General features: G+C 58.5%; 2 protein-coding genes across 6 annotated transcripts; one reads left to right on the top strand and one right to left on the bottom strand.

The window, feature by feature from the left end:
• Nucleotides 1–3,642: 3,642 nt before the first annotated feature.
• SWI5 (SWI5 homologous recombination repair protein) lies at nt 3,643–10,059 on the bottom strand. The gene is made up of 5 exons (XM_036022303.1): nt 9,621–10,059; nt 8,504–8,552; nt 6,038–6,159; nt 5,334–5,428; nt 3,643–3,847 (listed from the first exon to the last, which is right to left on the bottom strand). The coding sequence occupies exons 1-5, from the start codon at nt 9,797–9,799 to the stop codon at nt 3,783–3,785; spliced, it is 510 nt and encodes a 169-aa protein (XP_035878196.1). The 5' UTR covers nt 9,800–10,059; the 3' UTR covers nt 3,643–3,782.
• GOLGA2 (golgin A2) lies at nt 9,236–26,363 on the top strand. 5 transcript variants are annotated; one of them, XM_036022291.1, is made up of 27 exons: nt 9,236–9,382; nt 11,026–11,148; nt 12,088–12,168; nt 14,872–14,967; nt 15,215–15,258; nt 15,376–15,436; nt 15,870–15,929; nt 16,109–16,189; nt 17,052–17,090; nt 17,358–17,420; nt 17,510–17,603; nt 17,692–17,798; nt 19,241–19,299; nt 19,614–19,755; nt 20,991–21,080; nt 21,186–21,293; nt 21,481–21,568; nt 21,957–22,294; nt 22,563–22,676; nt 24,039–24,263; nt 24,352–24,427; nt 24,650–24,738; nt 25,010–25,228; nt 25,312–25,414; nt 25,509–25,615; nt 25,700–25,856; nt 25,961–26,363. In XM_036022291.1, the coding sequence occupies exons 1-27, from the start codon at nt 9,302–9,304 to the stop codon at nt 26,155–26,157; spliced, it is 3,042 nt and encodes a 1,013-aa protein (XP_035878184.1). In that variant the 5' UTR covers nt 9,236–9,301; the 3' UTR covers nt 26,158–26,363. The 5 variants fall into 5 exon arrangements, with proteins under 5 accessions (XP_035878184.1, XP_035878182.1, XP_035878185.1 ...); XM_036022289.1 differs by having other exon boundaries at nt 24,647–24,738; XM_036022292.1 differs by lacking the exon at nt 12,088–12,168 and having other exon boundaries at nt 24,647–24,738.
• Nucleotides 26,364–26,719: the final 356 nt, after the last annotated feature.

Here is a 26,719-nt window from a genome sequence, read left to right as displayed (position 1 = left end):
TAGTGCCATCCGTGGTAACTCAGGGCACCCCCGCAAAGTGCACAGCCACAGGAGGTCTTGGGGCTCTCGGTCGTCTGTAACTTGTAAAGAGGTGAAGGGTTGAGGGGACAAGTGACAAGTGTACTTGGTTCTCAGTAATATGCGGAATTAGGGTTGAGGATGAGGTTAGAGTTACACAGAATAACTGGCACAGAGTTGAGGGAAAGATACTTAGCTATACATTTTGATATTAGACACCAAAAAGAGGGTGGGAGGAGTAAAGGAAATGAAAGGCAGCACGAGTGACAGCGAGGCCAGGGCTAACTGGCTGGGCTGGGACTGGGCGAGTGAAGAGGTGCCCTGGCGGGGGTGCGGGGACGCTGGGTGCTGCATGGAGGTGTGGGGAAAAGAAGAAAGCAGCAACAGTCCAGCGCCTTGAATAGGCCTTGCTGTTACTTTGGTCCATTCCCTTTGTTATTTTCTCCCTACATGTCCGCCTTTCAGGTCTTCATAGGACTTATTAAAAATCTTTATTGGATTTTTTAAATCATGAGCTAAAATCATCACACACGTGAGTTGTAGGAAATAAAAACGGCACCCATCTGCCCCCCCCCCCCAAAAAAGATTTGTCCAAAATGCAGAGCTGGGGTACAACTGCAGCTGAGGGGCGCTCCTGGCCTAGCCAGTCTCCAGCTGGACTGCGTGCCCGTGGTGTTGGGGCCTCTGCAAACACCAGGTGCCCTCCCGGAGGGCTCCCCTGCCTCCCCCGCCCCCCCACCGTGCTCGTCTGGCGGACCCCTTCACTGCGCAGACATCGATGTCTCGTCTCCCGGGTTTGCCCCACGTCCCGAGTTGCTTAGGTACCGCTCACACGCGCTCCCATAACCCCGTGACAATTCTCTATCAAACTGCATCGTCACCACCTCGTAGTTCCCGGACCTCCTGCTGGCAGGCGAGCGGAGAGGTGGGGCCCGCAGCCCCCCAGCTCCTGGCATTGGCTTTTTGTGTGAGCAGAGGCAAGCCGAGCCAACGGTCCATGTGGAGGAAATGGGGTGGGGGGGAAACTTAAAGGGGGGAGTCGTGTCTCCCTAAGGGAGGGGTTGCCTGCCTTCCAAGCTGGCCTGTCACCTCCCCTCTCCTCCCTCCACTGTAAAACGATGCCACCGGGGAAGTTGTGAGGGGATGGGTCAGAACAGGTGACAGGCGTGTGGGGCCTCGGCAGTGAGAGAATCTCAGGAGCCCACGGCTGCGCTGGCTCCGTGTCTAGCAACTCTCACCTAAGAGTTAACGGGACAGGGGCGGCGCCACTTTCAACAGGGCAAGTGCCGAGTACGTGTGAGGTGCAGGTGGGACGGGCATCATTCGAGATGGACTGACAGTCTTGTCCTCAGAGGGCACTATACTCAGGCTGGTAAGAGGCCAGCGCAGGGCCTCATGGTGTGGGGGCCGGGTCAGAAGCCCGAGGTCAGGAGCCCGAGGGGCCTGGGCTGCTGTCCCGGCTCTGCCACTGTGTGACTTCCCCTAAGTGGCTTCCGCTCTCTGAACTTCAGTTTCCTTACCTGCAAAATGGGGGCAACAGCACCCATCTCATAAGGTGGCTGTGAAAACCTGGTGACATGATGATGTGGAAGTTTAAGTTTAAATGGTCAGCATGGATCAGTGTGGCTTGGTTGCGTGTCGTCCTGTAAAGTGAAGGCTCACCGGTTCGATTCCCGGTCAGGGCTCATCCTGGGCTGTGGGCTAGGTCCCTGGTTAGGGGCGTGTGAGAGGAACCGCTATTCCTTTCTTTCTCCCCTCATTCCTCTCTCTCCAAAAATAAATTTAGAAAGAAAAAGAAATGGCCAGAAAAGCCCCACAATGAGAATGCATGCAGGCCTTCCTGGTGAACCTGGACGGGCGTGCCGATGCAGCCAGCGACTGCGGCTGCAGCAGGGCCAGAGCGCTGAGCAGGAAGGGCTGCTGCTCAGCCCGGAAGGCAGCTGGGCCCACCCCCGTCCCTAGGCGCTGGGTCCCCACGCAGTCACCACTGAGCCCTTGAGGCACCCCCTGAAGGTAGTTGCTCTTGGCTGAGAAAGCAGCCAGTGCCCATCAAATACCCACGGGCTCACTCTCATTTCCCAGCCTCCCCCAGTCAGTTTGGGCCACGTGGCTGGTCCTGGACAGTTATCTGTGGGCAGAAGTGACGTCTGTGGATTTGGGGTCAGTTCAGAGTGGATGTGTGTTCTCCACCTTTTCTCCTGCTCTGCGTTCCAGCGTTGAAGCTCTGAAATGTGAGGGCCACCAGACCCTCATTTCTCGATTTCGTGAGACAAAGAAACCTTTACGGGGGTCAGCCATGAGAATTCAGGGCTGTTTGTTGAGGCAGCTGATGCTGACTGATACATCCAGTGCTACTGTTATTTCCACTTCGAGAGGCCAAGTCAGATGCCCCTGGCCGCAGAGCTTGTAAGAGGGCAGCACTGGAGCTCATACTCAGGCCGGACTCGTACGGCCGCTTTTTAGAAACTATACTCACTTCACCTTATCACAGCCTGTCCCCAAGGCCTCGGTTACATCTGAAATCTTATGAGAGTGCCCAGCAGGACAGGGCCAGAGGGGCCGCTGGAGGAGTCAGAACACCGAGCAAGTCTGCCGTGATGGAGGGACCGAGCAGAAAGGAAAAGGGCTCGCGGAGAACAGCGTGCTCATTGCTGGGAGGAGAGGGGTGTAAAGGGACTGGATGGTAATGGGGAAAAAACGACAATGAAGTCTGGCGTGAACCCTGCCATTCTGGATTGCACGGGGCGGTTTCGACATCCCAGTTTCACCCCCGCCAGGGCTGGCTGGCGGCGATGAGCAACACCCAACGCAGAAGTGGCAGCTCACCCCTGCCTGGCAGAGGTGCCCGCTGGGGACCGGAACCCACTCTGTGCAGATCGACTGACAAGGGAAGAATTCCCCCAGTGTTGCTTTTTCACTCTCAGCTCTCACCCCCTTTCCCCCACCCCAGAAAGGCAACACTGCAAACCGTCAGCTTCAGAGCTAGACACGGGCTCAAATCCCTGCTCTGCTACTTACTGGCTGCGTGACCTCGGGCACGTTACTTTGCCTCTCTGAACCTCGATTTCCTCATCTGAAAAATGGGGAGAGCAAAACTAGATCCCCACAGGATGCAATTTGGCACTAGAGATCATGGGTGTGAAGCATGTCACAGCCCCTGGCCCACGTGAGGCTGTTGTAACGAAGGCAGGCTCTGTCCCGGGAGAGGGGGGGCTGCCAGAGGAGAGGGAGTCAGCGCACAGATTCACAGCAAGGTGCATCAGCCCTGGCTGGTGTGGCTCAGTGGATTAAGTGCTGGCCTGCAAACTGAAAGGTTGCCGGTTCGATTCCCATTGGGGGCACACAGCTGGGTTGCGGGCCAGGTCCCCAGCTGGGGGCATGCAAGCAGCAACCAATTGATGTATCTCTCGCATATCATTGTTTCTCTCCCTTTCTCCCTCCCTCCTCCTCTCTCTAAAAATAAAGAAATAAAATCTAAAAAATGTAAATTAAAAAAAGATTGTTCACATGTTTACTCACAAATAGAACGTGCACACACACACACACACACACACACACACACGGGTGTCACTGGGGCATCTGGGGAGTCTGGAGGTGGGCGCTAGCCTTCCTCCCCAGCTTAGCGCTGGGAGAGGCCCGGGGGTCGGCAAAAGGGCCCCTGTCTGGCCCGGAAGCCTGCAGGTGCGCTGCGTGGGCTCTCACAGCTTCTCCTGTCCATGCCTGGCCGCCCAGCTGGCTGCGGACCAGGGGCTGTGAGCCTCTGCTCAGTCACTCGTGTCCAGGCCGAATTCTGGATACAACTCTTTAGTGGTGACACCTCGGATCACAGCTGAAAGGAAGGAGGACTGGCCAGTGGCAGGAGCGGGACAGTGGCTACATCCCTGTCCGCCCAGGACCCCTCCTGCATCTTCTTCCTGCTTCCCTAGTTGCCAAGATAGCCCTCCTGCGACTCCTGCCTGGCCCCCGCAACTAGACTCACTGAACCCCACCCCGCTCCGCAGAGGAGTCGAGTGCAGCTCCCCTCGCGTCTTTTCCCCACGCAGAGCAGCTGCAGCGCCTGCTGAAGATGGACGTGTGCACTTATGCGGTGTCCCGCGCCTGCTGGCAGCCCGGACTCCCTCGCCCGGCCCAGGTGCCCTGCCCTGGCCGTTTGGTGACACTGTTCCTCCTGCTCCCTCGAAGGCTCTCCCCTGTCCCCCTCCCCTCCCCCCCCCAGCGGCCACCCTGTTCTGACCTCGGTGTCCTCCATCTCTGCCCTTCGATTCCTTCACAGCAGCTGGCATGTTTTATTACTCATTGGTCTGTGTTCCGAAGTGACTGTTCCCCCCCTCACCCCAGCATGGAGACAGAAGTCACATGTAACACAGCCTTTCGAGTGTCTGGTTCTCCAAAGTGTCCCCACGCCTCGTGGCGCAGCCCAGGCCAGGGGCTCAGTAAAGAGTCACGGGAAGAGGGAAAGTGGGTAGGCCGCCCACTCGAGCTCCACACCCGGGGGTCGAGCCCTGACCGCCAGGCTTCCGGCGCCTCACGCTCCCGCCCTCCTGGGCCCTGCGCAGCCCCCTCTCCTCGTCCACCTGTCTCCCTGCTCCTGTTTCCCCGCCCCCTGTGGGACCGGTCCCTCACTGAACCACAGAGAAGCCCGACCTGCCTCGGACCCTGGACGCCCACGGACAGTTCCGCAGCAAGCGATGACGCCCATGCAGCAAGTAGACAGACAGTCCCGGCTCTGAACACTGTCGCCAGTGGTCACAGGCCGCTGACCGTCCACGTCCACCGATCTGAGCCAGGTGATGCAGCTGAGGCCATCGACACAGTTCCTTACCTGCCAGCTGGGCAGTCCGGGCCAGCCCAGACACCCCGGGGTCTGTGCCTGGGCTCAGGCCTCTGCAGAGTGAGAGTGGGTTTGCGGAGGAACAAAGTGTCCCTTTAAGCCACACAGAGTCACCCTTGCTCCTTCTGCCTCTGCCAGCCCCTTGAAGCAAGGATGGTGTCTCAACCAGTCTGAACAGGCCCCAGAAGACAGGGAACCCCAGATCTTGGTCCAGCAGGTTGGCGAGCCCATGGTCAAACCTGCCTGCAGCCTCAAAGCAGGGTCCGCCCACAAGGGGGGAGAAAACCCTAAAACCCTTGACTCAGGTAAGAGCTGTTCACCTGCTTCGCTAGGTGACAGGAAGGGTAGGGGCATTCAGGGAGCGGGACAGCTGAGAAGGTGGGAGGGTCAGCAAGTTGGAAGGCTCAGGGGCAAATCCCACCACCCCTGGGAGATGGGGACGCCTTCTAAGCCCTGCTCGCTCCCCCGGAGTCCTGCTGCTCACCTAGTTTGCCCAGCAGCATCTGGCCTACATCCTTGATGTCGTTGTACTCGTGGAGCTGGGAAATGTGGTCCTCGAGCTCATCCACGTTGTAGCCTCTGGGGTGAGGGGCGGACAGAGAGAGAAAGCTGGTGAGGACCCAAGGTTCAGAGAGTAACAAGGCAGCACTGAGGGCCTGCTAGGTGCTCCGCGCTGGGGACTAGGGATGGCAAGAGAGAGACCCTGTCCACTAAAGCTTACAGTAGCAGGGATCAGCCTCTGGCAAATGCTCCCTGTACCCTCAGGGAGGGGTCCCAACCACACTAGTACTGTGTGACCCTGGCCACAGCTGAGGGGTTCACAGATGGTCACATGAGTGGCCAATCAGATCCTCTCAAGTATGAAATGCACATTTAAAAGTTGCTCCGTCTTGCCCTGGCTGGAGTGGCTCAGTGGACTGAGTGTCGGCCTGTGAACCAAAAGGTCTCTGGTCTGAGTCCCAGTCAGGGCACACGCCTGGGTTGAGAGCCAGGTCCCCAGCTACAGGCATGTGAGAGGTAATTACACATTGATGTTTCTCTTCCTCTCTTTCTCCCTTCTTTCCCCCTCTCTCTAAAAATAAATAAATAAATAAAATCTTGAAATAATTATACTGAGCTAGGACGACTGGGTTGCAGTGACTGGGCACTAGTCGTCTTAAGGACACTGAGGAGCCCAACCAGACTTACTCAGATATTAACTGGGAGATCTCCTTGTCCAGCAGGTCCCTCTTTTCCTTCAGCTTCTGAATGTCAAGGTGCGGAGAATCCTCGCTGGCCCCATCAGCCGGGCCAGACTTGGGAGATGGCCGCTGAGTGGCACAGAAAGTCATTAGCTAGATGGACTGACCAGTCAGCCACAGTCCAGAACCTGCAAGCTGTCCCCCAAAGCCGCTCCCTGCTTCTGCTTGGTGACACAAATAGATACCACCCAACCCCAAATAAGACTACCCGTATTTTGCTGTGTATAATGCATGCTTTTTTGCCCAAATTTCTGAGGGGAAAGAATTAAACACAGGTGGTACTTGAAATACCTCGTGTCTGTTCTTGTCTTTTGTAATTGTTACATAAAATTTCTTGTACCGTATGTTCGAAAATAAATGCTAAAATTCCTTTATAATACAAAAACAAGTATCTAAATTTAAATAAAGAAAAAATTAAATTAGGCAATTAAAACAAAAGTTTTTTTTTCTGAAAGTTTGGATCAAAAACTTGGGCATGCCATTATACACGACAAAATACGGCACATTTCTAGGCTTCCCTTGGAATTCGATGTGGCCCTATAACGAAGTGCCAGTAAGTGGAACTTAACCAGAAACAGTGTCTGCTGCATGTGGGAACTGTCCTTCCAGGGAGACGGCAGGCCTTTCTCTGGCCTTCCTCCTTCCCACCAGCTGGACTGTGGAGGTCGCGCGGGGGCCCAGCAGGGTCTTGGATGATGAGGTAGAAGCCACGTGGACGACGTGGTGGAACAAGACTGGGGCCTGGGAGACTGTTCAGGCCACCGTTACTGGGGTTTTCCTTCACTCCCAGCCAAAGCCACTCCCCACTAAAGGGCCTCTCCCGGCCCCCAAGCTGACCCCAGAGAACCCGCCCCGGATCTGCGTGGATCCTTCTCTGAAGCCAGTGATGCCGCTGGGTTTATAGTCTCGTTGGACAACAAAGTCTTCTCCTGGGGCTACAGTTCATCCTTGCCCTTTCTGCTTCCAGAAGCTGCAAAGGCCCGTGCCTGGGTCACTGCTAATCTTCAGGAAATGTGGGTTGGATCAACTGTCCACACGTGATGCAAGAAGAGACCACGGAAGACGTGGTTCCTATTCTTCGCACGGGGCGTCTAACTGGTCAGTCACCAAAAAGTGAGCAGTCACCATCTGCCAGGCACTGGCAAAGGCTCCCGGGGCTCAGCAACGGAGCAGGCGGCGAGCCTGGCCCTTCGCCTTCATGGAGCAGGCAGCCTCGTCCCAAACAGGAAACACCCAACACTGGTGCCCCTCCTCCAGGGGCCTTCACTTAAAGCTCGGCTCCAGGTCACCCTTCCTCAGAAAGGCCTTCTCTGACCATCCCATGTAAACGGTCATCCTCAGCCACTCACTGTCACTTGGTCCTGCTGTTTTATGACGTCTACCACCAATGGACACGTCATACCTTCCACGGACAACATTATCGTCATTGCTGGCCTTATATGCTGGAGTGTAAACTCCACATGAAGGTGGGGACTTTGTTATACTGACTGCCGATGACACTGGGTCTACTACAGTGCCTGGCACATAGTAGGCACTCAACAACATTGGTCAAATGAATGACTGATGGACAAGTTAGTAATCACCAAACCGCAAGTCTGAAAACCGCTTTGAAGTGGAAGTTACAGTGTGCTACGGGAGGGGGTGTCTAGCAGGGTCGCTGGATTGAGCTAGTAGTGGGGGAGCAGCTTCTCGGAGGAAGCTCAGTTCTAAAGGACGCTGCCCTGGCTGGGGTGGCTCAGTGGATTAAGCGCGGGCCTGCAAACCAAAGGGTCACCGGTTCGATTCCCAGTCAGGGCCCATGCCTGGGTTGCTGGCCAGGCCCCTAGTGCAGGGCACGCAAGAGGCAACCGTACACTGATGTTTCTCTCCCTCTCTTTCTCCTTTCCTTCCTCTCTCTCTAAAAGTAAATAAAAATAAAATCTTAAAAAATAATAAAGGACATGTGGGTCTGTAGAAATAATAATAAAGGTCGTGTAGGCATCAGCTCATCCAAAAGCTCAAAGAAAAGTATCCCTGATGGGGATTCATGATTAGGGCAGTCGATCCACGTGCCCTGAGGCAGGAGGCAGCACAGGTGTTTGAGGGAACCAAAGTGGTCTCTGCGCGGGTGGGATGGGTGGGGGCGGGGGCAGTGGAGCTGACAGGAAGGAGGGGAGACAGCCCGCATGGGGTGCCACCCACAAGGGCAGGCCACTGCTTCTCCGCAGAAGCTTGGCGGGCCTGAGGAAAAGAAGGGGAAGGGCTGAGAAATGACCCGGAGTGTCTCAGCATAACAAGGGTGGGGTTGGCTGAGGGGGACGGGGTGGAGACATTATGGGGGCGGGGTCCGCTGCGGTGGGCATGGGGAGGCGGGCTGGGAGCAGCAGTGGCTTACAGGGTGGAGGGCAAGGGGGTGGGGCACAGGCATACTCACTGGGGATCGGAAGGCCCCGCGGCAACTTTTGGAAAGTCCTGGCTGGGTCCTGGAGAGGAATCCAAGGGGAAAACGGCTGAGTGGGGCTGGAGTCCGCTCCCGGAGAAGCGGGTACTGTGGGGTGGGGGAGGACTTGGGAAGAAAGGGCGCCAGGGACTGGATCCAGTCGGGAAGGGGCAGATATGCTCCTGGGACCAGGGCTGAGATCCTTGAGGAAGGGGAGATACTGATAGGATGGAGCGTGTGGAGGAAAGGATCGAGGTCTCTGGAAGGAAACTCGAGGGCGGGAAAGTCTGGGGCAGAGCTACGGGGAGGGAGTTAGGAAAGGGAATGTGAAGGGATGCGCTTTCCCCTTGCTGTTCGCTCCTAGCCCACCTCCTGAGCCCTGGGGTCCGGGGCCCCCGTATCGGGGGGGTCTGCAGTGCAGGGGGATCCAGGGTGGGGGCAGAACAGCGGCCTCTCAGGTCTCCCAAAATAATCAGGATCCTGTGAAGGAGACCAGGAACGGTCAGGCGTGCGGCGAGCTGCGCGCGCACCCGACGAGGTCGGGCTCCGCCCCCAGGGGGGCGGAGACAGCTTTCCGTGTGGGTGGCTCCGCCTGTTCCTCCGGGCTCGCGTCAGCATGGCCACGCCCTTTCCCCTTTCATCTTTCTTAAAGACCAATGGGGGCGAAGGGTTAAGACGACGCCCACAGCACTGCTGCCTATAATCGCCCTGGACCCTCCTTTTCTGGCTTAGCCGCAAAGATGCGTGGTGGCTGCCGGAAGCAATTCCGAGGTGGTTTCCGGGATCGCGGTGATGTGGCCCCCCTGCACCCCTCCCCTTCCCGAGATGTCGGAAGAAGTCCGACAGAAAAAATTGGCCGAGGCCAGGAAAAAGGTAAAACGTGCCGAGTCGCGGCCCCCTGACTTAGCCCAAGGCCCCTCGACGGCCGGACGGTGGCCAGAGTCTGTGCTGCCCCTGAGGCACACGGGGCGAGCCCCTCGGCGTCCCCCTCCCCAAAGTCGTCTCACCAGCCCCGCCCCCCCAACCCCGCCGGCAGCCCAGCCCCCGCCCTCGCTCCTAGCTCCCGGGTGACTTTGGGCCGCTGGTTCCCGGCTCCAGGCTTGACCCTCGCCTTCTGCCTCCCAGAACCGGACCTCCTGGCTCCCTGGGCACCGTGGGCTCCCTCTCCAAGGACCTGGGTCCGGGCCCTGCGCTCCCTACCCCCACCGCGGAGCGGCGGGAGCGGCGACTCGGGCGTCGGTTGGGAGGAGTGGAATGTAGTTGTGTCACAATCCCCCTCGAAACTGTCATTACCCAGCGTTCGATCTTACGACCCAGTCTCCTAATGTTTTCATCCGCTTTCCGGTTCTGTGGTCACGGCACAAATATCTTAAAGGGGACTCGGGACTATGGGACTTAGTCCGGAGAGGTTTCAGGCTTCCTTCCTCTAGACTCTACCCCAACCCTAGACATCGATAGCATAAAAAGCCCGCATTTCACTAGTGATCTCGAAACAGTGACCGCATCTGTGGGTGTTGGTGGGGGCAGTGTGTTTTGTTTAGTTTGGTGTTCTCCCAGGTTTCTGCCCTCCAGAGACTTTGACATTTGTCGTCTGAATCCTCCAACTCCTGTTGTAATTCTCTGTGACCCCGGGCCCTGGTTGGCCCGCAGTCAGTGCTCTTTGCGGTGAGATCCGCTTATCCTCCGTGGAGCCGATCCCGGGAAACCGCACTTCACAGCTGGCAACCGTCCCCCAGTCGTCACCTCAGCATGGGTTGCTCTGAGTGCCTTGGGATACATACGGGACTGAAGCATCGGTTTTGCTGGATTATCCTGGGAGAGACAATGCCTTTTATGTGAATGTACTTAAGGATGGCATTTACATAGATTTGTAAGGGTATAGGAGACTTCTCTCTGAAATGGTTCTTGGGTTGTCTTTTTTTTCCCCTTACCATCCCAGCTCACTGCCGTGGGACTGCACTGATGTAAAAGCTTGCGTAGCCGTGGTGTGCATGCATCTCTAACGGATGTATGAGGACAGACCTTCGGGTCTGATCACTTCAGTGTTCACTACCTCTGGCAGCTACTGTTTTATGGCATAACCCCCTGAACTCAGAGACAGAAGACTGAGTTTCAATGGCATTATTGCCTTTTATTTATTTTTAAAGATTTTATTTATTTATTTTTTAGAGAGGGAAGGGAGGGAGAGAGAGACATCAATGTGTGGTTGCTGGGGGTCATGGCCTGCAACCCAGGAATGTACCCTGACGGGGAATCGAACCTGCGACACTTTGGTTCACAGCCTGCGCTCAATCCACTGAGCTATGCCAGCCAGGGCTGCATTATTGCCTTTTAAAAAAAAGCTATGTTATCAGTCCATTTCTGCAGTCTTGAAGTAAGAGTCACAACACCTTGTAGGGTTGTTGTGGTGTTTAATAAGCTGGCGAACGTGGGTGTTTTGTGAACTGTGTAAGCAGGGTGTGAATGCAGGGGTTGGTGGTGGTGGTCGTGAGTCTCACTGCTTTTCCCCTTTGCAGCTGAGAGAATTCCAGCAGCAGCGAGGCATTAGTGTTCCTGCAGTGGCTAAGAAGAAAAAGAAGATTAAAAATGGCAGCAGCCCTGACACAGCCACTTCTGATGGCCGTCACTCGCCTGAGGATGTGAGTCTTGGCCAGCCAGGCTTCCGGAGCGGAACGGGGGTGTGCAGGGGGCGGTGGAGGGCAGTGGTTAAGATTGTGGAAGAGCTGTCAGGTACTGGTTAAGCAACCTCTCCCTCTGTTAGGGATACGGATTGGGGTGAATTGTTTAAGCCACGTAGGTCTCTGATTTTACAGCAGCAAAATTGGGGTCATATTGTCTTGCATTTAGGAAGTTTAAAAGACATTGTTTTTATATTGATCCCTAAATGCAGGGCGTGGTATGGAGTAAACATCCAGCAAAGGGCTGTTGCTATTGCACTTACTGCTTGGAGGGCTTTTCCTCATCTGTGGCCTCCAGGGGAAACCAGGCTATGAGGACAGCCAGCCACTTGTCAGCAGGCTGTCCCTCCAGGAGGCACCCACAGACCCCCCGGGTGTGGTGAGGGGAGCCCCAGGCACTGGATTAGGAGTTCTGAGTCCAGCTCTGGGCAGCCCGAGGAAAATCACTTCCTCCTGGGGGGCCTCTGTTTCCTTATCTGTAAGATGAAGTTGTTGCATCACATTGGGGTCTCCCAAACTTATTTTTAGCTGGAACCCCTTTCATTCAAGCAGACCTTCACTCGGAAGTCCGGTGGTTAAAATGGAGGTGGGGGTCTGGAGCCCTGCCAGGGGCATCCCTGGCGTCCTGGGCCCGAGGAGAAGGTCTGATGGGTGTGCGCAGAGCTGCACCGCCCAGGGGACCGCTCCTTCTGTTCATCGGCGCTCATGGCTGCCTGTGGCGAGGCGGCGAGTGGCTGCTGGGAAAGATGGCCCAGGCCGTGGCATCCATCCCCTTCTCTCTTCTCTAGCATTGAATTTCCCTGGGCCCATCTCTTCCTCCTTCTTTGACCCTCTTGCCTCTCTCTAAGCCACTTTTCTCTTTCTCCCCCCGCCCTTGTTTTTCCCTCTCGCTTCCTGTAGATTCAGGACATTCTGAAGGTGCTGGTGTCCGACCTTAACCATTCCAATGGGGTAGCGCTCTCCCCATTGGACAATTGGAAGGTGAGGCAGTGCTGAGACCCCTCTCCGGCTTGTTCTCTCCCGGCTGCGCATGTCCCAGGGCTTCTCTGGTGTTGGGGGGGTACTTGGCCTCTGGCTTATTTTATGTTGCTGTCATTAACCTCGTCCTGTCCATGTCTGCTTTTTCACCCGCTTGGTTGACTGGGTTCATTTTTCTTCCCCTACATCTTTGATCATCTTGGAGAAGGTGAGGTGCGCCTTGAAGGTCAAAGGTAAATTGGGAATAGCTCCGAGAGCAGGTGTGTTGGGTTTGGGCTTTTCGGCCCGCGTGTTCGAATGTCCGGTGGTGCCCGCAGACTAGGCGAGAGGAATGAAAACAAGCCTTTCGGGTCTTGCCCTGAGGGCATCAGTCTCCAAAAGACCAATGAACTGCAGAGCAGTTTGTGATTTTTTTTAAGTTGATTAATTAATTTTGGTTTGGGAGTCAGCTCCCTAGGGCTAAGAAGGAATACAAATCAAATAAGGACACGTAGCCATATTCGGTGGGCTTCTGATGTCAGAGGCACTTGGCTGGGCCCCAGAGAAAACAGGGGAACCAGAGAGAACGCCCCCTGAGGGAGGCAGGCTCTGCTGGAGGGGGCAGGATAGATGTGGCAATATTCCACATGCTCAGCTGAGGAGGAAGTTGGTTTTCAATGGATTTGAGGCTGGAGGGGGTGGCCTTGGAGGCCAGTTTGAAGATCAGAGGTGGGTGACGACCATCCATTTGGAGAGAGGGGAAAATGGGGGTTCCCGGCCGAGGGCTCAGTGCAGGTAACGGCCAGGACTGGGAGCACAGTCCGGAAAGGCGGGGAGCCCGGCGTACAGCGGGCCAGGAGGTGACATCCTCCGGACGTGATGTTGGCACTTCCTCCTTGATTGACTTCCGTGGGGGACATCTGCCAGGCCAGAGGAGTGGGGCTGAGATGGGCCCAGATCCTGTCAGCAACAGTGTCGGGGAGAGGGGCTGGGGCAGGGCGCTGCTGGCTGGCGTCGGGACCGCTCGCACCGGTCGGTCAGGTTCCTCCAGCTGCGACTCACCTTGTCAGCCTGAGCGGCAGCACAGGCCTGCAGGGATCCTGCAGCTGACGACCTGTGCCTGTGTCCCTCTGTCCTTGCGCAAATGAAGTTGCAGGTTCCCACAGCCCCTACTTGTTGTTTTTAAGTCCTCTTTTTATAGGGGTCTGTTTCCCGCGGAAGTTTTCTACTGCAGTAACGCAGGCCTGTGATCGCCACATCCTGGGCGGAAACAGAGCATCTCCAGAAATGGGGAATGATGGAGAAATAAAAAACTCCTTGATGGAATGGGGCATTTGAGGGGAGTGGACAATGTTTTTTAACAGCCCCGTACTTAGCTGCAAGACTTAAAATGATGACATAATTTGTTTGCTCACAAAAGTCTTGTTAGATATATTTCAGTTCTCAGAAAAATAGTTTTTTTCCCCTTCTGAGCTTTTTTGCACCTAATGCTAGGGGTCATTGGGAATCCGAGGTGCCCAGAGAGACCTAGAGCCTGCTGGTGCCGTGGCTGGGAGGGTGCCCACCGGCCCCCAGAGTCTCTCACCCAGACAGCTCGGAACCTCTGCCCTTACCTATCAGAGTCAGTTGTGTGGTTTGGCAAGGCAGCACCAGGTTCTGGGGGCAGAGGGCATATCGTGAGCAGCAATGCAAATAACCTGACCCGGCCTCAGCTCCCCCAGGCTCTGCAGCACTTGCTGTAAGGAGGGCAGCGGATTGGGATTTTCCAAGGCCAGAGCTGGGGGTTCCAGAGAGCAGGCAGCCCCTCTCTCCAGGCCCCAGCCTCGCTGGGCAGGCCGTGGCTCCCTGGCACTTTCCCTGGTCGCGCTCAGCTTGTCACCTGTCTTCCCTCTCCCTCTGCCCATCTGGCCTGTTGGACATTGGTTTTCTAGAGCCAGAGGCTTGGATGAGGTGTCGGGCCTGAGCCTGGAGAGGGGCTGGGCGGGGCTGGGGAAGGGAGAGCGGCTTCCCGGGGCCCCTGGTCCTCGGCCCGAGGCTGGTCTTCAGGAAGCCCACGGTCAGAGGGCGGACGTCTCACCCCTGGTTTCTCGGGTGCTTTCTTGGCCGGGTAGTGGTTGTTTTGGAGCTAGGAGGTTGGGGTGGGGTTACTTTTCACCTCCAGGAACTGGGAGAGGCTTCTGGTTGGGCAACTTCTTTCCCAGAAACGACCTGAGCAGGCAGACGCAGCCGGCGTTTGGGGGGAGGACGGAGGAGAGGAGAGCGAGAGGAAAGAGGCTGAGAGCCATGGAAACCGCGCCTGCTTCTCCGTCACTGCGCCCTCTCCCCAGCGGGGGTCCATGTTGGGGGGGGGGTCTCTCTGAGGCACAGACAGGCTTTGTGGAAGAACACAGCCCCCCCACCCCCAACCCACTGACTCGGCACCCCTCCCTTCCACCTGCTGTGGCTGCCACAGGTCAGATCCTGCTGCTGTCTTTTGCTGAGCTCCAGGGAGAGCAGGGCCCGTGTCCATGAAGGAGGTCTTGCAGGCCTGCTTTGAGCCCTGGCCGGAGGCTGCAGCGTGGCCGAGCCCTGGGCGAGCCGTCGCCACACCCCAGAGTGGCTCCCAGCATGTGTGGCTGTCACTCTGACTGCAGCAACACCTGCCCTACCTGCTCCGCACCCCTGCATCCACGGCAGCGAGGGGCCTTTCCCACAGGCCTCCCTAACCCCCGCTTTTGTCTGTGACAGGCGCCCAAAGACCATGCCACCCCCGCAGCACTGCCTTCTGATAACACCATGTCCCCTGACAGCGTCCTTTCCCCCAGTGCTGCTTCGTCATCTCAGGTTTGTGTCTCTTCCCTCTCTGCCCGCCCCCCCGCTCAGTGTTCACCCCCTTCCTTCCCCGGGGACTGGGCCCACTGTGGACTCGCCCCTGCTTTCTTCGGGCGGCTCGGCCCTTCCCGAGGACCAGGGCGGGGGAGGCCAGCACCAGGTTGCTCCCTAAGTTTCGGGGGGATGCAGTGCTGTCAGACTGACCCGGGCTTACCTCACCCCCGGGCTGTTCTCACTGTGTGTGTTCCTTCCCCAACAGAACTATGATCCTGAAAGTGGCCCTTTCGTTCTGCCCGAAAGCACGTGAGTGTCTCCTGTGGGCGCAGCAGTCCCGAGGCCGAGGGGGTCGGGCAGGCGCTGCCCACGGCCCCTTCCTTCCCATTGAGCCTCCTGCAGCCCTAACTGCTCTGTTTGTTGCAGGTTCTCATCCACCGAGAGCCTGCGCCAGCTCTCCCAGCAGCTCAACGGTCTTGTCTGTGAGGTACTGCGGGGACCAGAGCCCGGAGCGGGTGGGAAGGCGGGAGGAGATACGACAGAAACTGAGACAGAGGCTCCCAAGAGGAAGGGAAGATGCTGGGAGCGGCCAACCCTCCTGGCTGGTGCTTAGCTAGGCATCCCTTCTCCGGTCTCCCTTTGAAGCTGTGCCAGTGAAGGAGGTGGACCATGAGATTGGATGCATCGTTTCATCCTGCTGCAGAGGGCACAGGATGAGAGCTGTGTGTGTGTGCGGGGCGGGGGGGGGGGGCAGGCAAGGGGGGGGGGGGAACCGGGAGGGGTTGGCAGAAAAGGAGGAAGGGGCCAACTTAGGCAGAAAAGAAAATTTCGCTAGTCGGTGGGGAAGACAGGAAGTTGGCGGGCCTGGGCCTGGAGAGGGGCAGAGGGCGTCTCCATCTGGGCTCTCGCATCTCTCCTAGTCTGCGTCCTTCGTCAACGGGGAGGGGCTGGCGTCTTCTGCCAACATAAAGGCTCTGGAGGTGAGTGGCTGTGGACTGGGACCCAGGGACCCTGCAGGCCAGCCCCCGACCCCGGCAGAGGGGGCTGGGTGCCCTGCTGCCAGCTGAGACAGCCCGGACACCCCCAGCCCTAATGTTTGCTCTCTCTACCTCTCCCCCGGCCCTCCTCCAAACCCTCCTCCTCTCTGCATGCGCCTCAGAGCCGGTACCAAGAGCTCTCTCTAGCCCTGGATTCCAGCAATCTAACAAACAAACAGCTCGGTAGCCAGATAGAGGAATTGGTAAGAGCCCAGGGGTGTGTGGGGGTCCCCTGATTCCACACTGCTAATCTGGGGCCCCTGGGGCCAAGGGAGAATGGGGGGCCGGGGGGCCTAGGTCTCAGCTGGAGGGACCCCGGAGTGCGGAGCATGTGGCATGGCTCTTTCTGCGGCTGCCCCTTCGCCTGCCCTCTGTCCCCCGGCCTCCCTGCTCGCTGAGTCCTCCCCACGCTGGCCCTGTGGCGCTGTCGCCTCTCGGCCCTGGGGGACCACTGGCTTGCCTGCTGTGTTCTGGCCCTGACGCTGCCTCTCATTTGCTCTGCCTTTGACCCTGAGCAAGCCGCTTCTCTCTGGACTTCCGTTTCCTGGGGAGGTAGAATTAGAGGGTGTCCAAGGTCCCTTTTCGCTCAAAAAATCAAAAGTTTAAAGGTCCCTTTCACGCCTGTATGTCTGCTGCGCAGCGGCCCAGTAAATGCCCGCAGAATGAGTGAGCGCTTCCGAATCGCGAGCTGGCGGAAGGGCCGTCTTTCCCGCCTCGAACCCCGGTTCCCGAGGCTCACGTCATTGTCATTGTCCTCTCGCAGGGATTCGGGTTGAGACACGCACTTCTGTAGCTGGGAGCAAAACCACCCTACACCCGGAGTCTGTTCGCTTGGCAGCTCCGAACCTTTCCCTTTAGAACCCCTTCCTGGGGGGCGGGAGTGGAGGGGGAATAAATGGTGACATGGGAATGGGAAGAAATTAAATAAGTGCACAAATAAACGATTGGTATGTTGCCATTAAAACAAAACAAAACACCCATTCCTGGTCCCCATCCACCCCCCCTCCTTGGTCTGGGGACCACAGTGCAGGGGATAACCCCCGCCGCCTGCCTTTGACTCCACAGAAACGACAGAACCAGGAAATTGCGGATCAACTGGAAAAAGTAACGTTGATTTCTCTGTCTGCTCATACGTGGCCGAGGGTTCGGGGGAGGGCTCAGACCGGAAGGCTCATTCTTGGCTCGCCCGCCCCGGCCTGGAAAAATAACGGCCCCTCCCCATCCCTGATCCCCCCCACCACTCCCCACCAACCTGGTTTCGTTGACGGGCCCCTCCTGCGCCACGGGTGGCGTTCTGGGGCATGTCTTTCGCTGTGTCATGTCCTCCTCCTCCTCCTCCCGGTGAGAGACTGGCCTCCTCTGTCCCCGCAGGAGAAGCAGGAGTACAAGCAGAAGCTCGCGAAGGAGCAGGGAGCTCTGAGGGAGCAGCTGCAGGTAAGCGGACTGGCCACAGGGTGTTCCCGCGAGGCCCCCAGGTGCCGCTTTTCCTTGTTCTCAGCCCGGGTTCGGCCTTTCTCGCAAAGGTTCACATCCAGACCATAGGGATTCTAGTGTCGGAGAAGACGGAGCTGCAGACGGCCCTGGCCCACACTCAGCAAGCAGCCCGGCAAAAGACAGGTGGGGACTGGGCGCCCTGCCATAGCATGGACTGGGCACCCATGGGTCTCCGTGGCATCCCTTCTTCTGACGTCCCTCTGTCCTTGCAGGGAGGCGGAGGACCTCGCCGGTCTCCTGCAGTCCTCGCAGCAGCGCGTCGGCGACCTGGAGCGGACGCTGTGCGCCGTCTCCACGCAGCAGAAGCAGGCGGACAGGGTGAGCACAGCCGCCCCCGGGGGCGAGGGAGCCCCGAGGTCCCTTCCTTAGGACGGAGTGTCTGCCGCTCAGAGGGCAGCACGGCCGTTTCTCCCCGGTTTAAAGTCGTGTGGCTGTGAGCAGCGGCCTGGGAACCAGTGGGGCCGTGGGCACTGGGGAGCACTGTCCGTGGGGCTCAGAGCCTACGTGCCAGCCCCGCCCTCGGCCAGCCCTGGGCCTCGGCCAGCCTGGGGACTTGGGGGGCCCAGGTACAGAACAGTGTGTTTAACATGCTATCCTGTGCGTAGAAGGGGAGAAGTGAGAGACAGGGAGAGAGAGAGCGTGCGCGAGAGGCCGTGTCTGAAAGGGTTCACAAAGACCCAGGGTTGAGGGAGAGGGCGGCTGGGAGGCATGTCCCTTCTGTGCCCTCTGAGTTCGGGGCCGCGCCAGTGTGTCATCCACTCAAACAATGAATGAGAGATTACAATGAAAACCTAACCCCTCCCCTCATATCGTGCCCCCGCCCCGGGAAGGAAAGGTGGTTAAATAATCAGAGACCGGAGTGTTCAGTCGCCGCTCTAAGTGATTTCAGGCAAGCGGCGTCCCCTCTCGCGCTCCGCACTGCTCGCCTGTGAGACGGGGGTGGCGACAGGAGCTGCTCCCTGCGGTGATTGTAGGGGCTCTGAGGGTTGGCGTGGCGCCTGGTAGAGCGCACAGTGAAGGTTCACAGGTGACGGTGCCCGGGCCGCTGTGGCTCACGTGGTTGGAGCACCATCAACTAACCGGAAGGGTGTGGGTTTGATTCCCAGCCAGGGCACATCCCTGGGTTGCGGCTGGACGCCCAGTCGAGGCACGTGCAGTCCCCGGTCTGGGCAGGAATGGGAGGCACCCGGTTGATGCTTCTCTCTGGCATCAGTGTTTTTCTCTCCCTTCCTCTCTCTCTAAAAACCAGTGAAAAAATGTTCTCAGGTGAGGCTAAAAATTTGTCTAGTTATTTTGTTTTTAGACAGAGGGGAAAGGAGGGAGGCAGAGAGGGAGAGAAAGGTTGCTTCTCACATGCCCCCCACTAGGGACCTGGCCCGCAACCCAGGCGTGTGCCTTGACTGGGAATCGAACTGGTGACCCTTTGGTTTTCAGGTCAGTGCTCAACCCACTGAGCCACACCAGCCAGGGCAGGTAAAACAATTTTTTTTTACGTGATGACGCTAATAGTAGTAACAATAGCAGAGCATCTGCTCTCCTGGGCCTCTGGCAGCCAGCTGTGGATTGAATCTCTTGATCTGCCTCTCCTGTCCCTGCCGGTTGAGTTCCTATTGAAAGCGAGTGAGGACGCAGGCTTGGAAGTGCTCTGGAAAGACGTAGAACGTGATGGCTCTGGGTGACGGAGTGCCACTGTCACCGCTGTTGGTCTGCCAGCGCACCGGCTGCCTGCCCGGTCCTGACCTCGCCTTTCTGTGTTTCAGCACAACAAAGAACTAGTCAAAAATCGTGACGCCCTGAAGCTGGAGTTATACAAGAGCAAGTAGGATGGGGGCGGGTGAGGGCTGGGGGCCTGGGCTGGGTGCCGTGCTGGGCGGTGGGAGGGGTGCAGGTAGCATGGCGGGAGGCCGTCCAGGTTCGGACATGTGCAGAGCAGGCTCCGGTCCCTGCTGCGCCAACTCGTGCTTGGCCTCACACGGCTCATGTCCTCTGTTTGGCCTGTCACTTGCGGCTCCTGATCCTGGGTCCCTTCTAGTGCCAGGAGTCTGTGGTTTCACAGTGAGGGCGGTGGGTTGACCACCAAAGTGACCCTTTCTGTCCTTTATTCATGCCTCTCTCCACTGCCTCTGGCCACAGCAAAACTAACGAAGACCTGAAGCAGGAGAACTCAGAGCTGCAGGAGAAGCTCCGGGTCCTGGTGACGGACAAGGAGGCCGTGCAGCTGAGCCTGGAAGAGCTGCAGAGGAAGCTGGAGATGTCGGAGCTGCTGCTGCAGCAGGTGAGGGGCTGGGGCCCTGGGGCCGGGTTCTGTGGGGTCACCGTGGGGGACCCCCAGCCAAGAGCTGGCAAATTTGGATCTGCGTTCTGGTCCTGCCATAGAGTCCTCTAGATCTGGATACAAATCTGCAACTTCAGAATCAGACTCTCAGGGAGAAGGCTTTTTTAGTTTTGTTTTTACCAGCGTCCCGGGTGAGAACCACTGTTGTATAGATGACATTTATCAGGGTAGGTAGCCCATGAATTTTATTTTCTTCCCCTGGGGGGGCCAAGCCACCAGGTGGTCAGGGTGCCTGGGCCAGAGAGCCCCTCCGAGCAGCTCTCTGCCCTGGTGGACCTAGCTCCTGCCACAGGGGTCTTCCTTCCGGAAGAACACGGAAACAGTCTCGCCCCCTCTCCCAGGACAGACCTTTCCTTGCTTTGAAAGGGGGTGTGTGAGGCCCCTGCCCTTCCTGAGGTCTTCCTGAGCAGACAGCTCTGGCTCCTGCGGTCATCCCCCTGACTGCACTGTCCTGGACGTGACCTGCTTGTCGGCGCTGCTCTGTGAGCAGGGCCCCAGAGTGAAGCGCCAGGCTCCGCTTGTGCCCTGGCCTGGCGGCGAGCGGATCTGAGATCGCCGCTCCACCCACCCCCCGCCCCGCCCCCACCAGGGCACGCTGCGCCTGGGCCCGAGATAGGCAGTGTCATCAGTCTAAGAAGTTAGAGCGGAAGGGTGCTCGGAAGGCCAGGTGGCCGCTCGTACCACTCCATTTGAGGACCAGCACCAGGGTGTCATCTTCTTACGGCCATCTAGAAGGCCATGGGCAGGGGGGCGGTGGGAGCACGCTGTATTCCTACGCTGTATTGGACTGCTCTGCAACATGACAGAAATTAAGTACCTCTTGTGTGCAGCAAAGGGAAAACAAGCTGCAGGACGCTATCTGACCGAACCCCAAGACAGCACGACCGTAACGTGTCTGAAGTAAACATGTTTGCATCTGTGTAGGAAGGGTCAGGAAGGGTGCACACCACATGGGTAGGGCTGGGGGCTAGCGGAAACGCTGGGAGGACTTTGAACACGCATTGTTGGAGTAGCTCACAATAGTACCTCGTAAACGTAAATGCTGTGGACACGGCACCGACACCATCGGGACAGAGTTCTTCGTTGACCCCGAGCCGCATGTTGATCCCAGCCCAGACCCACTTGGGGAGCATCGTGTGGCTTCCCCAGGTCTAACCTCACTCTTCACCATCCAGTTTTCTAGTCAGTCTGAGACCCCTGATAGCAGGGAGCAGTTACAGCAGGCCCTGGAGGAGCGGGCCCAGCTGGAGACACGGGTGGAGCAGGTGAGGCTTTGCGGAGGGTGGGGTGGGAGAGCAGGATGACCCCAGGCGGCCGGGAGCCGGGGAGGCCCAGTGCCGGCCCCGCTCACTCCTGCGCCCGCTCTGCAGCTGAAGGATTTGCTGAAGCAGCTGCAGGTGGAGAGAGACCAGTATGCAGAGAATCTGAAAGAAGAGAATGCCATTTGGCAACAGAAGATGCAGCAGATGTCAGAGCAGGTGAGATGTGACCTGCGGGCCCCCCACCTTACAGGTTGCTCGGTCTTTCTGGCCATCTGTAAATGGGAGTCACATCACTTGCCATGTGCAGCCAGAGGGGTGGGTGTGTTTTGTGGGTGGGGGCAGAGAGGGAGACGGTCGCCTGGCCGTCCCTCCATCCCCGCCACTCTGTCCACGCTTTGGCCAGATGTGCAAGCTGAGGGAGGAGAAGGAGCACGGCCTGAGTCAGGTGCAGGAGCTGGAGACCAGCTTGGCAGACCTGAGGAGCCAGCTAGGTGAGCCGAGGCCGGGGCGAGCGGGGAGCAGGGCGGCTAGAGTGCCCCCCAAGGGGGCGGGTGGATGGACGGGCCTTGTGGCACAGGGAAAGGGGCCTATTCCAGGAGTTGGCAAGCCTTGCAATTCCTCTGAGCCTCAGTGTCCCCATCTGCAGTAAAGGGGTAGACTGTGAACTGTCAGTGACCCAGAGTTGTCTTGAGCATAAAAAGTGTAAAGAACTCTATTTGGAAGCATCTTGCAAGACTGAACATCATAGGAGTATGAGGAATCATTAGCCAGGATGCCAAGATTTGGGGCTAGGAGGCCAAGTTAGGAGCTGCGGACCAAGAAGAGCATTTTTTGAGACTGCAGAGGCAAGAGGCCCTTACTGTGTGCGTCCTTTCTCAGCTGTCCCCCCACCCCAGGAGCCCCCAGCGGGGCCCTCGGAGGCGGAACAGCGGCTACAAGCCAGAGCGGAGCAGCTACAGCAGGAACTGGAGACCCTGGCAGGGCAGCTGCGGGCCCAAATTCAGGACAATGAAAGTCTGAGCCGCCTGAACCAGGAGCAGGGGCAGCGGCTGCTGGAGCTGGAGCAGGAGGCCGAGCGCTGGGGGGAGCAGGCGGAGATGCGCAAGCAGATCCTGGAGGACATGCAGAGCGACCGCACCACCATCAGCCGGGCACTCTCCCAGAACCGCGAGCTCAAGGAGCAACTGGCCGAGCTGCAGGACGGCTTCGTCAGGCTGGTGCGCAGCCCTGCCTGCCCGGCTCCCTTGCCATGCCTTTGGTGCAGGGCAGGGCCCTTTGAATCTCCGGGCCTTGTTTTCCCACCTCTAAAATGGGGTGGCATGGTGCTTACGTGACATGGAGCCTATGAAGGCATCCGGTGACCCAGAGAGCCCACGCGGGTGAATGTGGGGGGAGGGGCGGTTTTCTGCCTGCCTCCACGGTTCCCTGAGCTGCGATGTGTCTCCAGCTGCTTTGCGGGGCCACTGATTGCTTCTCTCTGCCCAGACCAACGAGAATGCGGAGCTCACCAGCACACTTCAGACGGAGCAGTATGTCAAGAAGGAGCTGGCCAAGAAGCTGGGCCAGCTGCAGGAGAAGCTGGGGGACCAGAAGGAGACGGTAACCCTGCCCCCACTGAGAAGGGCTCAGAGCCGGCTCCGGCCTCAGGGGAGGGAGGAATTTGGGCAAGGCTGAGCTGGCTGCTAGGGCCAGGACAGAGGCAGCTGTAGCCTGGAGACAGGTGACCTCAGAGTTCTTCAGAGCCTGTGACTACTTGTTGCCCCCTACCCCTGACCTTTATTTTATTTTTTAGAGGTTTTATTTACTTACTTTTAGAGAGAGGGGGAGGGAGAAAGAGAGAGAGAGAAACATCCATGTGTGGTTGTCTCTCAGGTGGCCCCCACCGGGGACCTGGCCTGCAACCCAGGCACGTGCCCTGACTGGGAATCGAACTGGCAACCCTTTGGTTTGCAGCCTACGCACAGTCCACTGAGCTACACCAGCCAGGGCACACTTATTTATTTTTAAAAAGGACTTATTTTTTAGAGAGGGGAAGGGAGGGAGAGAAACATCGATATGCGAGAGAAACATCGATCCATTGCCCCCCAACTGGGGACCTTGTCCGCAACCCAGCCACGTGCCCTGACTGGGAATCAACTGGCGGCCTTTCAGCTCACAGGCCGGGACTCAGCCCACTGAGCCACACCAGCCAGGGCTACCCTCTGACCTTTAGAGGTGGGTAGCCCTGCGCTGTGGGCCATCATCACCAGCTGAGGCGCCGAACTCGAGGGGAAGAGGTGTGGATGGCGTACGAAGGGCGGCTCACTGCGGTCAGCTCTGCCTCCTAGCCTCTGCCCCGCTAGTCGCTGCTGACGTCGCGTCTCTAAGCCTCAGCTTCCTTAGCTAAACAGGGAGAGCATGTTCCTGTGGAAGTGCTGCGGACTGAAGGAGAGTCACGTGTGCAGAGTGTCAGGCGTTTGGTGTGCGCTTAGCAGGTGCTGGTTGGCATTCTGCTTGTTCACGAGTCTGTGGCCTAAAGTTGGCCTGGAAAGCAGGTTGTGACAAGGGACAAGCCTGGGTGAAGGCGGCGTGTGTCCCTGGACCGGGGCGGGGGCGGCGGTCGCTGAGGTCCTGGCCAGAGGAGGTAGGGCCATGGGCAGGCGGCTGAGCCTCTCAGTGAGTGCCTTATTTTTTTTTTTAAATAAGCTTAAATTTTTTTTAAGTTTATGCATTTGAAAAAGAGGAGAGAAACATCGATTTGTTGTTCCACTTATATGTGCCCTGACCAGGGATCAAACTCACAACCTTGGTGTATTGGGGTGACGCTCTACCCAGCTGAGCTACCCAGCCAGAGCTCAGTGCCTGCATTAGGCACAGGGGTCTTTGCCCAACCTCAGGCTATGGGCTCAGAATCTGGGAGCAGTGGGCTCAGAATCTGGGAGCAAGCCACCACTTGCCCTCACTCCCGGGGTCTTCCTGCAGGTGGAGCTGAGGAGCCAAGAGGCTCAGAGCCTGCAGCAGCAGCGGGATCAGTACCTGAACTACCTGCAGCAGTACGCGGCCGCCTACCAGCAGCTGCTCTTCGACAAGGATTTACTGCAGAAGCAGGTGCTGCTGCACTCGCAGCTCCTGGAGCAGCAGCAGCAGGAGGAAGCTCAGAGCAAGGAGGAGGCCGACATGGCCCGCCAGGAGTTGCAGGAGACCCAGGTGAGTTGGCACGCTGGGGGGCCCCTGAGCCCTGCCTGGGAAGGCCTGCAACCTGTGTCCCTTCTCACGCTCTTTTCTGGCCCTGTAGGGGCTCCTGGAAGCTGTCAACCAACAGAACCAGCAGCTACAGGCCCAGCTGAGCCTCATGGCTCTGCCTGGGGAAGGTAATTGGAACTACCCGGAGGGAGAGGACAGAGCCCAAGGAGGAGGGGGACCCCTAGCAGCGCAGAATCGAGCTAGAAGAGACGTTTAGGACGGCCAGTCCTTTGCTTCTGGGGACTGGATTGCACAGTGAGGCGAGGCAGAGCCGGGCCCCGAGCGGTCTTCCTGGGCTGCTGCGCCTCCCACGTGGGGTTGTCTGAGGACCCTTCCGCTGCCCCCAGCAGGAGATGAACCGGACCGGGAGGAGGAGGGGGAGGAGGCTCCCAGGCCGAAGCTGAGTGTGCCAGAGGACCTCGATAGCCGAGAGGCCGTGGTGAGCTGACTCCCTGCCCCTCCCCCCCACTGTCCACCTTACTGCCTCCCTCTGAGGTCCTGCCCGGGCACCCCGCTTACCTCTTGGTTTGCACCCTCTAATTCTCTCTACCCCCAGTCTGCCCTGGGGGCCGATGGTCAGACAGCACACCATCCTTGAGCCACAGATGTGTCCACAGAGGCCCCCTGGGGGGAGCCCCTCTCTGCCTCTGTGCCTCCCACGTGTCCTGAGCATTCCCCCACAAAAGCACACGCGAACCTCTCGCTCGCAGGTGGCATTTTTCAACACGGCCCTAGCCAGCGCTGAGGAGGAGCAGGCGCGGCTGCGCAGGGAGCTGAGGAAGCAAAGGCTACGCTGCCAGCACCTGGCTCACCTGGCCGCCCCGGCCCAGCGCGAGCCGGAGGAGGGAACCCCAGCCCCGGCCCCCAGCAGGGACAGCGCACCTGCGGAGAGCCACCAGGCCCTCCAGGTGGCCATGGACAAGCTGCAGGTGAGTGAGTGTCCCCCGGCATGGGCCGGGGAGGGTGGGCATGGGCAGGGCAGGTGGCTACTGACTGTGCTCTCCGGCCGCAGAGCCGCTTTACAGACGTCATGCAAGAGAACGCGGACCTGAAGGAGCGGGTCGAGGAGCTGGAGCACCGCTGCATTCAGCTGTCCGGGGAGACGGACACTATCGGTGAGGGGGTGGCCGGAGCGGGGGGCGCGGCGTGGTGGGCGGTGAGCCCGGCGGCTGAGCTCTGCCCACCACCTGCCCTCCCCGCCCCTCGCAGGAGACTACATCACCCTGTACCAGAATCAGAGGGCGGTGCTGAAGGAGCGGCACCGGGAAAAGGAGGAGTACATCAGCCGGCTGGCTAAGGACAAGGAGGACATGAAGGTAGGGGTCCTGACCGGCCGCGGGCTGGGCCGGGCCAGGCCGGGCGGGCGTCGGGGTGTGGCTGCTGAGCGCCTCTCTCTGCAGGTGAAGCTCCTGGAGTTGCAGGAGCTGGTGGTGCGCCTGGTGGGCGAGCGCAATGAACTGTACGGCAAGTTCCTGGGGGCCGGCCAGAGCCCTGCTGGAGAGCCCACCGCAGCGCCCCCAGCCCCTCAGGCACCCGGAGCTGCTCCCAGCCAGGGTGGTGAGTGGGGCCCGCGGGGAGGGCAGGCGGGCCAGCGGGCGGGCGGAGCTTGCACGTCACCCAGAGCCCTGCCCCTCCCTCCCTCTCGCTCTCTCTCCCCAAAGACCTCCTCGAGGTGAGCCTGGCCGACAACGTGGAGCTGGGCCCGGCTGCCCTGGAGAACTCCACCGCGCAGCAGATCATGCAGCTGCTGTGCGAGATGCAGAGCTGCCAGGAGCACCCGGGCCTGAGCAAGAACCCCTGCATCCCCTTCTTCTACCGGGCCGACAGCAACACTGGGGTGAAGATCATGGTGATCTGACCACGTGACACTACTCTGGGGAAGCGGGGTGGGGGCTCCGCCCCCACACGGTCCCCCTGCCACCCCGTCCCTGTCATTCCTATTATTATAAAAATACAAGAATAAACTTATTTATTGATAACATAGGACAGAGTAAGGAGGTGGGGATGGGGTTGATTCGACTCTATTTGTTTTATTTCAGAATAAATGGATTTAGCCATACTGTGTGGTCGAGTGTGCTCCTGTCCCCGGTCCCTGGGCCCCGGGCCCCGTGCTGTGGGCACTGAGCAGGAGGTGGGTCCGGCCAGCAGAGGGCAGGCCTCTGCACTGTGTGCAGCCCCAGTGTGTCCGAGCGCGCCGAGTAGGGCTGAGAGATCTGGGTCTGTCTCCTGCTGGCTGCTTGGGAAAGCCTGGGGAACCCCAAGGGGCTGGCCGTGGGGCTTTAAGGGTCAGTCCTGCCCTAGTGGTTGACAGACTCGGAAGCCTGATTTAATCCTGGGCAGGAAAGCAGGGTGCCACCACCCAGGAGAGCTGGCTTCCAGGCCAGGTGGTTTCCATTCCATGACCCTGCCCTCTGGTGGCC

Source organism: Phyllostomus discolor, chromosome 3, assembly GCF_004126475.2.
Source record: "Phyllostomus discolor isolate MPI-MPIP mPhyDis1 chromosome 3, mPhyDis1.pri.v3, whole genome shotgun sequence".
Classification (NCBI taxonomy): Eukaryota; Metazoa; Chordata; class Mammalia; order Chiroptera; family Phyllostomidae; genus Phyllostomus; species Phyllostomus discolor.
Note: the sequence above shows the minus strand (reverse complement) of the source record. Positions and strands in the feature narration are given on the sequence as shown.

Coding starts and splice junctions, on each gene's coding strand:
- GOLGA2 (XM_036022289.1), top strand. CDS start 9,302: ATGTGGCCCCCCTGCACCCCTCCCCTTCCCGAGATGTCGGAAGAAGTC. Junction 12,169..14,871: donor CCCCATTGGACAATTGGAAG/GTGAGGCAGTGC, acceptor TGTCTGTGACAG/GCGCCCAAAGACCATGCCAC. Junction 19,300..19,613: donor CTGGAGTTATACAAGAGCAA/GTAGGATGGGGG, acceptor CTCTGGCCACAG/CAAAACTAACGAAGACCTGA.
- SWI5 (XM_036022303.1), bottom strand. CDS start 9,799: ATGACAGTTTCGAGGGGGATTGTGACACAACTACATTCCACTCCTCCC. Junction 8,553..9,620: donor CCGGTTCTGGGAGGCAGAAG/GCGAGGGTCAAG, acceptor ATTCCTCTCCAG/GACCCAGCCAGGACTTTCCA. Junction 6,160..8,503: donor GCGGGGCCTTCCGATCCCCA/GTGAGTATGCCT, acceptor TGTGCCACTCAG/CGGCCATCTCCCAAGTCTGG.